Source organism: Arachis duranensis, chromosome 5 (assembly GCF_000817695.3).
Source record: "Arachis duranensis cultivar V14167 chromosome 5, aradu.V14167.gnm2.J7QH, whole genome shotgun sequence".
Taxonomy (NCBI): Eukaryota; Viridiplantae; Streptophyta; class Magnoliopsida; order Fabales; family Fabaceae; genus Arachis; species Arachis duranensis.
Window position 1 is genome coordinate 83,061,586 of NC_029776.3, and position 10,737 is coordinate 83,072,322.

The window sequence follows — 10,737 nt, forward strand, 5'->3', positions numbered from 1 at the left end:
AAGTATTATATTATATATATGTTTACAAATAAAAAGGAGATTAAAAAAAATCAACAACAAACTAGTTAGAAGTGTCAAAAGTGGGATTTGAACCCACGCCCTCTTTCGAAGGCCAAAACTTGAGTCTGGCACCTTAGACCACTCGGCCATCCTGACACATGTTTCTTCTTCTTCTTCTATTACTACTACTACTACTAATAATAATAATAATAATAATAATAATAATAATAATAATAAAATTATTATTATTATTTGATTAAAAATCAAAGTACACAAGTAATGTTAGAGATGTTAATTAACATGAAATATTAGAGTTTAGCTAAATAAGCTATGTTAGAGATGTCGAATTTCAATTATATCTATAAAATATTATGTGCTTAGTTTTGAAGTTAGTCGAATTAAATCCTTTCTTATTATGATAATGTAAAAATAATTATTATTATAATAGTATAACACTACTTTTTATTATTATTATTATTATTATTATTATTATTATTATTATTATTATTATTATTATTATTGTGGGATATTGTTTTTCACTATCATAATTATCCTAAAAGATAAATAATACAATATAATTAATAGAGAATGTAAAATATTATTTATTTTTTATATAAAATATGTTTATCAATTAGTTATTTAGTTAGATATAAGATGTTCTGAAAAAATAAAAAAAATGTATTCGTATGTTTTTTTTTTTTCCTCAAACAAGCAAAGACAAAAATCAAAATATCAAATATGATTACCATCTCACATTTATAGAGAGAAGGGGATATAACTGTAATTGGTCTGTTAGAGGTTACTTCTTACTCATAACTCCTCTCATGATAACTTACTCTCAACATACCTTGTTATGCTTCTTCCTCAATTCTTATTCAATCTTCCCTTTTTCAAGTTTGGTGCTTTGATAGTTATGTGATTGTAGGAAGAATATAGAGTAATAGATGGAATTTGAGGAAGCTCATAAAAATCTTCGTGCCATAAGACTTTTGTATAGTCTTCTTCATAATAATACCGTACGGCATTGCTTTTTTTTTTTTTTTAATTGTGATTTCTTATTCATCACTTTCAATTGTCATAAAAGTTGATATTCTTCTGTACTAATTTCATTGTTATTTTATTTTTGCAGTTGATTGAGAGAGCTCGTGGTTTGTTAAAGAGTTTGCTAGATGTTGCTGTTGTAAGTGTTTTTCAGACACATTTAAAGGTGAAGTTAAGATAGACTGCATCACAAACTGCACCATGACAGGATGATTTTGTTAGTTTAATTTTGCTTTCTTCATGCTTATTTTTTTCAGATAATAACAACACAACCAAATGTCTCAGAAACATCACTCGATCAAGGAAAAGATGTGACACCACATAAGGACGAAGACTTACAGAAGAAGTTGATATCTGAGATAGAAGAAAAAGATAGCATCTCTAATAATGGAGGAGAAAATAATCCAACACAAATTAGCTTATGTGAGAAAATTGATTTGGTTAGTGCAACAACAACTATGCCTATTGAGTATAGCAAAGAGAGTACTGGTGAAGACCATCATAATAATGGTGATGAGTCCAATGAAGACAAGAATATACCACTGCTGAGTACAATTGATGAGCTTCAATACAATTCTAGTGATACCGGACATGTTGAATCCTCAAATCAGAAAGACTTTTGTGATGATTTGCTTAGTGCAATGAAAAGAATTGAATCTCGTATGTTTGCTTTGCAACTTTGCTCAAATCTTGTAAGTTCCACAAAGAACAATGCAGATAAGCAAAATTTGGTCCAAGTAACAAATCTAGATAGGCCTCGTGTTGATGCTGTATTTCCAAAGAGCAATGGCACACCAAAGCAAATTAGAGAAGAGGAATCAAGAAGTCAGGGTAAGATTCAACCTCCAACACAAAAATTGCCCATGACAAATAGAGTTACCTCATTGAATCAAAATGATGTTACTAAGAAGCCATCAACTGGCCACAGAAATGGGGAAAATGTAGCAAGAAACAATCCAATGGCTCGGTCAGAAGCTGATCAAAATCATGAGAAAAAGAGTCTTGATCATTCTTATAGACATCTGCCAGTGAAATCCACAGCTTCCAGCATTACAAGGAAACAACCACAACCACATCAGATGGTGATAAGACCAACACTACTGGATCAAAGGTACAGTGGAATTAAGGTATTCTCCCATAAAAATAGAGAAGGGTCTGCATTACACAGAAAAGGATCCTATAAGGAAAGGGATGAACCACAAGACAAGGATGATGATGAAGTTGAAGAGTCTAGTTCAAATAACTATCAATCTTCTTCTAGCTGGACCTCACAAGAAGTAAGTGCCAATGGTAGTGGTGGTAACAGTTCTGAGGACCACTCCTTGCAAGGTGAGATAGAAGTTTCCACATCAGGAACTATGGTTGATGCATCATATGAATATAGTTCAGAGGAGTGTGATAATAATTCTTATACATCTAATGATAATTATAATTATAACTCTTTGAATAGCTCTAATAGCCTCAAGTCTGATAGATACTACAACAAAATAAAACCTGAGAAAAAAGTTGGAGGACTAAGGAGGCTGAAGAACAAGTTGGGACTAATCTTTCACCACCACCACCATCATCATCACTATCACCATGATAATGATGATAATTATGATGATGATGGAAGCATTGACTCAAAGAGGAGGCAAAGACACTCTATGTGGAGTAACTTGCAGAATGTCTTCCACCATAAGAACAAGCATCATGGGATGATAACGAATGGAAGCGATGAGAAGCCAAGGAGAGGAAGTGCTGTTGCAAGAGTGACTCACAAGAACCAGGTTGGACAGTTTCACAGGCTTGTGGAAGGGCTCATGGGACACATGCGGCATGCAAAGAAGCCGAAGAAACCTCACAAGGTTGCTGTGAAAGGTTCAAGGAATGCGCCACATGGACATAGAAAGAAGAATCCAAATTGGTGGAAAATGCTACAACAACACCGGGGAGTGAAGGTGAAGAATAGAGGTAGAGTTAGAAAAGAGTTCATAGGCCAAAAATCACCAAAGAAGCTTACTTAGTGTGAGTTTGTATGCACATTTGGATTTTATTTTAGTGTATATAGAATTTGAATATGGTGATACAAAATTTTGTTTTAGTGTATGTGTATGCACTCATGGGATGGTTGTTGAAAGCGGTTTCTGTCCCTTTTACTGGTTTCTTGAATTAAAGTTGGTCTTGTTATAATGTATGTGCAATGTAGTTCTGTATTTTGGCTACTAATGTTTTGGTAATTGAAGATTTGTAGTGGCTGGTTCTTGCTCTTGCTCTCTCACCTATGGTGCAATTTGTGTGATATGGAAAACACTATTACATATATTATATGGTTAAGACTTAAAGACCTTGAAAATTCATTTCATTTTTATTTGTTCTAATACTAGTAATTGTAATCATTTATAAATTCATATTTAAGTACTATGAATATTATTTAAAGAGAAGTGCTAGAGCAGCAAGTTTTATAATTTGTAGCTATTAATTAGTTATTATTAATATTTTTAATGGTGTGAGATTACATCTAATAGTATAAATTTTTTTGGTAATAAAAAGGGGCCTAAGCCCAAGGAATGAAAAGCATTAGCTAAGGTCTTGAATTACATCAAGAGTACGAGAGAGTACAATCTTCTGAATATTTTCTTGTAACAGTGTTTCTCAATTTTTGGGAGTTATGCTGGCCAAATTTTAATAGAACTGCTCGCCTCTTATTCAAATAATGTTTATATTGCAAATATGACTCAATTAAAAAAAAAAACTTTATAAAGATATAATATTTTAACTAAAATTGACTCATTTAATAATTTAGGCCTACAAACTATTTAAACATACTATACTACTAGATTAAAAAAAAATTTAAAATCCGTAAAATTTGTTTTTGGCTAATATTTTTGGCTACTAATGTTTTGGTAATTGAAGATTTGTAGTGGTTGGTTCTTGCTCTTGCTCTCTCACCTATGGTGCAATTTGTGTGATATGGAAAACACTATTACATGTATTATATGGTTAAGACTTAAAAGACCTTGAAAATTCATTTCATTTTTGTTTGTTCTAATACTAGTAATTGTAATCATTTATAAATTCATATTTAAGTACTATGAATATTATTTAAAGAGAAGTGTTAGAGCAGCAAGTTTTATAATTTGTAACTATTAATTAGTTATTATTAATATTTTTAATGGTGTGAGATTACATCTAATAGTATAAATTTTTTTTGGTAATAAAAAGGGGTCTAAGCCCAAGGAATGAAAAGCATTAGCTAAGGTCTTGAATTACAAGAGTACGAGAGAGTACAATCTTCTGAATATCTTCTTGTAACAGTGTTTCTAAATTTTTGAGAGCTATGCTGGCCAAATTTTAATAAAACTGCTCGCCTCTTATTCAAATAATGTTTATATTGCAAATATGATTCAATTAAAAAAGAAAAAAAACTTTATAAAGATATAATTTTTTAACTAAAATTGACTCATTTAATAATTTAAGCCTACAAACTATTTAAACATACTATACTACTAGATTAAAAAAAAGTTTAAAATCCCATAAAATTTGTTTTTGGCTAATATTTTTGGCTACTAATGTTTTGGTAATTGAAGATCTGTAGTGGTTGGTTCTTACTCTTGCTCTCTCACCTATGGTGCAATTTGTGTGATATGGAAAACACTATTAAATGTATTATATGGTTAAGACTTAAAGACTTTGAAAATTCATTTCATTTTTGTTTGTTCTAATACTAGTAATTGTAATCATTTATAAATTCATATTTAAGTACTATGAATATTATTTAAAGAGAAGTGCTAGAGCAGCAAGTTTTATAATTTGTAGCTATTAATTAGTTATTATTAATATTTTTAATGGTGTGAGATTATATCTAAGAGTATAAATTTTTTTTGGTAATAAAAAGGGGCCTAAGCCCAAGGAATGAAAAGCATTAGCTAAGGTCTTGAATTACATCAAGAATACGAGAGAGTACAATCTTCTGAATATCTTCTTGTAACAGTGTTTCTAAATTTTTGAGAGCTATGCTGGCCAAATTTTAATAAAACTGCTCGCCTCTTATTCAAATAATGTTTATATTGCAAATATGACTCAATTAAAAAAGAAAAAACTTTATAAAGATATAATATTTTAACTAAAATTGACTCATTTAATAATTTAGGCCTACAAACTATTTAAACATACTATACTACTAGATTAAAAAAAAGTTTAAAATTCCGTAAAATTTATTTTTGGCTAATATTTTTGGCTACTAATGTTTTGGTAATTGAAGATTTGTAGTGGTTGGTTCTTGCTCTTGCTCTCTCACCTGTGGTGCAATTTGTGTGATATGAAAAACACTATTACATGTATTATATGGTTAAGACTTAAAGACCTTGAAAATTCATTTCATTTTTGTTTGTTTTAATACTAGTAATTGTAATTATTTATAAATTCATATTTAAGTACTATGAATATTATTTAAAGAGAAGTGTTAGAGCAGCAAGTTTTATAATTTGTAGCTATTAATTAGTTATTATTAATATTTTTAATGGTGTGAAATTACATCTAATAGTATAAATTTTTTTTGGTAATAAAAAGGGGCCTAAGTCCAAGGAAAGAAAAGCATTAGCTAAGGTCTTGAATTACATCAAGAGTACGAGAGAGTACAATCTTCTGAATATCTTCTTGTAACAGTGTTTTTAAATTTTTGGAAGCTATGCTGGCCAAATTTTAATAAAATTGCTCGCCTCTTATTCAAATAATGTTTATATTGCAAATATAACTCAATTTAAAAAAAAACTTTATAAAGATATAATATTTTAACTAAAATTGACTCATTTAATAATTTAGGCCTACAACTTTTAAATATTATTAATTAATTATTGACTAAAAATAATAAATTATGTTGGTCCTTTAATATTTTTATAATTGATTATATGAAGATTAACTAATTTTAATTTATTTATTATTATGTTTGTAAAAAAAGTTAAGTGAATCGTCAATGTAATTTTTTTTACATTGACATACATATTCATTGAATTTTGTAATTTATTCCGATTTCTGTATCTCAAATTTTTTTAGTTTTTTTTTTTAACACAAATTGAACGTTCGATTTTTATATTTTTACAAATCAGTCTAATTTTTACTTTTCTAATTAAACGATTTTATATTTAAAAATAATACCAAGCAGTTAATATTTCAAAAAAATATTATTGTCACTCCAATATAAAAAACAAAAAATATTTTTTTTGGGTAAAATCCTTTAATTTCAACCTCAGGCTTCTCAGACTAGCCCAGCCGTGATAGGCTTAACTGCTTAAGTCCTTAACTCCTTAAGGCTTATCATATATTCAGGCCCATGAGAAAGCCCAAATCATTGTATTGCAGTGCTAGGCCCGGGCTTAAGCCCGAAGGCTACATAGTCCTGCTCCCCCATCCACCTTCGTCTTTGACAAATCGCTGTCTCCTTTCAGCTGCTGAGGACATCGACGCCGGCAAAAGAGCTTCAACTCACTGCGTAGGAAAAACACCAAAACCCAGGTAGCACACTTCTTTTTAATTCTCAATAACAATTTTTTTTGTCGTTTCATTAGGGTTCTGTGCATGCAAATCCGTAACCCTGTTAATTGTTATTCCTTCTCAATTTTAATACATGGTTAGGAATTTTGATATGCGTTCATTTTATTCTGTGCGGGCTTCGTATTTTATTTTATTTTTTTATGTATAATTCTGAATTTAAATTCGCACAATATGTAACATAGGTCTTGTGGTGATTTTTTTTTTTTTGATGGTTGAGATCTGAGTACTTGTGAAAATTGAATGTCGTGGTAATCAATTTGGTATAATGTTAGTATGCTACAATTTGGTAGGGAATTTGAGGATTGGGGAGTGGAGAGATAAAAAAGAAAATTTTCGAAGTTTGAAACCTTTTCAAAGGGTATGCTAAGGTTAAGGTGTGAAAAGATGGAAAAGGAATATCTATGAGAAACGATTTATATGTTACAGTATGACTTAGATGGTTGATAGACCAAAACGGTGAACTTCAAGTCAATGTTTTAGGTCATCTTTTGTAATGAAGCAGGATGTGAAGTTTTGATTGCAATGTACATTTTTATCTTAAACAGGTGAATTACAGACAAATATCTCAACTAGGTTTAATAGTAGCATGCGGATTTTTGTTGGTGTGTGTACTATATTGAGAAAATGTGTTTGGTGGTTCATGGTCTTTAGCTTAAGTTTTCTACCTGAGATCTCTCTCCATCTTTTTTTTTGTCAAATATTTTTTTGAGAAGTTTAAACTCTATTATGTACACTGATAGAACTTTTGCTGGAAGTTGAACATTCTGTAATGAGAGCACACAGCACTTTATATCATGCTATCTTATTTTCAATAGTTGTGTTGTAATTGGTTTACTGCTGTCCCGTTGGCGTTGGATTGCATATCTTACTGTTGCACTTGTAAATTGTAACTTTAGGATTCTAGCTTATGTTAGCATATGCTTTCACTCTTTGAGGATTTGTAGTGTGGGAGTTTTATGACTTTTTACCTTTGAGGATTGAGTTCGTTAACATTTGACCTTTTTGGATTCAGGAAACTGTTTTGTCTCCTATTAAAAGGTATCGTAATAGATTCTCTCTTTTCAATTGGTACAATATACAAGATCATGTGGTTTCGACATAACACATAGTGTTATTTTTGCTTTGCTAAGTGTGGTGGTTATTCAAATTGCAGGATACAATGACAAATGAGAATACAAGCAGTGTTGAGATAGATTATGAATATGAAGATTATAATAGTTCAAAGCGCCCAAAAATGACATCCAAAGTATGGGAAGATATGCAGCGAATCCAAACAACTGATGGAAGTAAAGCTCTGTGCAAGCATTGTGGAAAGATGTTGCAAGCTAATTGTGGGACTTCTCATTTGAAACGTCACTTAATGATATGCCCGAAGCGTCCAAAAACTGCTGATCATACTGAAGATTCAATGCCTACAGTTTGTTTCAGAGGTAGTGGCAGTGCCAAAGGTAAGCAGAATTTTTTCTGACCAAACATTTCCTATTTGTTATAGGCTCCAAGAATTTTGAATTCCCTACAGTTGAATCTCTTATACTTGATATGATTTAAGTTGCTAATAAAAACACATTACATGTCAGTTGGGAAGTTAATGCAACACAGTAGCCATTTTAGAGTACGAGATTAGTTGTTCCCTTCGCTCGTTCCATTCATCTGAAATTTTAATATTTTGATAAAGAGAAAATCTATGCTACATCTATGGTGGTAAGTGGTAAGTTGACACAGCTCATTTACTGTGTCTCTGTTGATTACATTTACATTTCATCCAACTGAATTGTGGAGCTCTGTGACTTTGCCATTTGTACAAAGAAAACCCTGTTTGATTACATTTCATCATCATTCACGTCTAATTGTTTTTTTCCTTGGGTAGATTCTGGATTAAACACACTGCTTATGGTTCGTCCATTAAAGGTTGAACCCGAATCCCAAGTCACAATTTATTCACAGAATCCAAATATTAGGGTACCAACTGCCATTCCATCTATAGAAAACACCCCCAGTTCCATACGAGAACTACATGAGAAAAACAGTTCCAATTTGTTGCTGCCTGGCATTGAATCCCCCCAGAATGAAGAGGAACTTGTACTGAACGATGTAGAAATGAAAGCATTTTATGCTTCTCTTGATGCTGAGACCTCAGTTACATCACCTTCCCAAGATATCTCAGCCGTTACCGAATCATCGAACAGCACACCATGTGAAGAGACCAAGAATGCATTGCAAACACTGCAAGACCTTCTCTCCAAAGACTTCTCTGCACTAGTGCATCCTGGACAGTGTGGTACCTTCAAATCTACTATAGATTACCTTTCCAAGTTGTCTTCTGACGATGGAGTCTCATCAGAAATAAAGTTGTTGATATTAGAAGTTTCAAGAGAATTCACCAGGTGGAGTTGTGACTACAATGATGCTAGTAGGAAAATAGAGTCTGCCAGTGCCAACATCTTGAAAGCAGATAAACTAGAAGAGAGTCTTGAAGTGAACAAGAATCAGTTCAAGGAAGTCTTGTCGTTGGAAAATGAGTTAAGCAACCAGATCGCGAGCTTGGAGCAGAAGAAGAAAGAGCTAGAAGAGCAAATAAGTGCCATTAAGGCTAACTTATCTGTGTTTCAATCAGCAAAGAACACAGCTATTAAGAGGAAAAGGGAAGTCTTTGAAGAAGCAAAGACACTCAAAGCACAAAGAGATGAGTTGAGGGACCAAGTGCCTCACTTGAGAGATGAGTGTGAAGAGGCCAAGAAAATACAAGCAAATTTAAGAGCTGAATGGACAAAGCTTGGAGAAAAATTTAGCAAAGGCTTAACTGGGGTAAATTGTGAGGACTCGGATGGTATGGCTATTCAGATATGTCAACCAGAAAATCAAATTTAAAAATCTGATTTTGATTTTATTTCATATAGATAGCTTCCTTCATACCAACTCAATGATGACCTATAAATTGCTCTGATACTTGTTAGAACTCCAGGAGGAGAAAGCTAGTGACTTTAATTTCATGAGGATAATGGTTATGATCGTTCAATGTTTAGTTGTTTACACTGTCAAATTATGATAGATAACGGGTGTGAGCCACTTCACCGATTTCAGTTTTTTAAGTTCATTGCTTTTACTCTACTTTATAATACAAAGTCAACGTTTATTCAATCTTTTAGTTATAGAGAATATTAACCTGTCACTCGCATTCTTATTGGGGGAAAATTTTTTTTACTTTTTATAATTGGACATTTATTAAACCGAAGACACTAGACGACCTTATATATTTTTCCCCTTAAATCGTTATTCGTTAAATAGTTGTATTGTTAACAGTCAAAAACCCTCAAAAAACGGTGATTTATATTTAATAATTAATATAGAGTAATATTTCTATATTTTTATAAAAGAGGCTTGCTACACATACAAGTCTTTTTGACTTACAAGTTTTACAAGTTGCTACACATTAGAGTCTTTTAATGCGTTATTTAATTTCCAAAGTGCTACACTCACCGTGAATTATGAACGACTCTTCTTCCTCTTCCTCTTCCTGTTCCTCTTCCTCTTCTTCTTCTTCTTCTTCTTCACTCAGAATTATGAACAACTCATCTTCATCTTCCTTTTCCTCTTTCTCTTCCTCTTCTTCTTCTTCTTTTTCTTCTTCACTCACCGTGGATTATAAACAACTCATCTTCCTCTTCCTATTCCTCTTCCTCTTCTTCTCCTTCTTCTTCTTCTTCCTCCTCTTCCATGTATTTCTTCGTTATTCTCTTTGCCTTTTCATTAGTTGTTTTACTCGTTTATTACTGGTATTCTTACTTCTTTTTTTTCGATTTTCATGGTTTCTGAAATCAAGCTTTGAAATCGTTTTGAAAATAATAAAATTTCAGAAATACACCCAAACGATTACAGAAATACACCCAAACGATTATAGAAAATACACCCAAAGGACACTTTATGCATAATTCAGAACTCTTTCTCTTTCTCCTCCTCATATTCTGTTGCTTCTTCTTCTTCAAAAATGATTTCAGAGCTTGATATCAAAAAATAATGGAAATCAAGAATAACGAAAAAAGAAAACAAAGAGAAAAGCACGTAAATGAAGAAGGAGAAAGAGAAGGCAAAAAACGAAAGAAAAGAAGAAGAAGAAGAGGAGGAAGAGGAAGAAGAATGTGCAGCAAGAAGAAGAAGACGGTGCAG

At 31.8% G+C, this 10,737-nt stretch overlaps 2 protein-coding genes and 1 non-coding gene across 4 annotated transcripts; 2 read left to right on the forward strand and 1 right to left on the reverse strand.

Annotated features, from left to right (window-relative positions):
• Positions 1-72: 72 nt before the first annotated feature.
• Positions 73-156, reverse strand: TRNAL-CAA (transfer RNA leucine (anticodon CAA)). Its single transcript has one exon. It is a non-coding gene; the product is annotated as a tRNA-Leu (tRNA).
• A 1,343-nt stretch (positions 157-1,499) lies between these two features.
• LOC107489831 (uncharacterized) lies at positions 1,500-3,047 on the forward strand. Its single transcript, XM_052261773.1, has 2 exons — positions 1,500-2,575; positions 2,657-3,047. The coding sequence occupies exons 1-2, from the start codon at positions 1,500-1,502 to the stop codon at positions 3,045-3,047; spliced, it is 1,467 nt and encodes a 488-aa protein (XP_052117733.1).
• Positions 3,048-6,277: 3,230 nt separating this feature from the next.
• Positions 6,278-9,711, forward strand: LOC107489827 (uncharacterized). Of its 2 annotated transcripts, XM_016110592.3 has the most exons (4): positions 6,279-6,534; positions 7,586-7,611; positions 7,727-8,021; positions 8,441-9,711. In XM_016110592.3, the coding sequence occupies exons 3-4, from the start codon at positions 7,733-7,735 to the stop codon at positions 9,439-9,441; spliced, it is 1,290 nt and encodes a 429-aa protein (XP_015966078.1). In that variant the 5' UTR covers positions 6,279-6,534; positions 7,586-7,611; positions 7,727-7,732; the 3' UTR covers positions 9,442-9,711. The 2 variants fall into 2 exon arrangements, with proteins under 2 accessions (XP_015966079.1, XP_015966078.1); XM_016110593.3 differs by lacking the exon at positions 7,586-7,611 and having other exon boundaries at positions 6,278-6,534.
• The last annotated feature ends 1,026 nt before the right edge of the window (positions 9,712-10,737 follow it).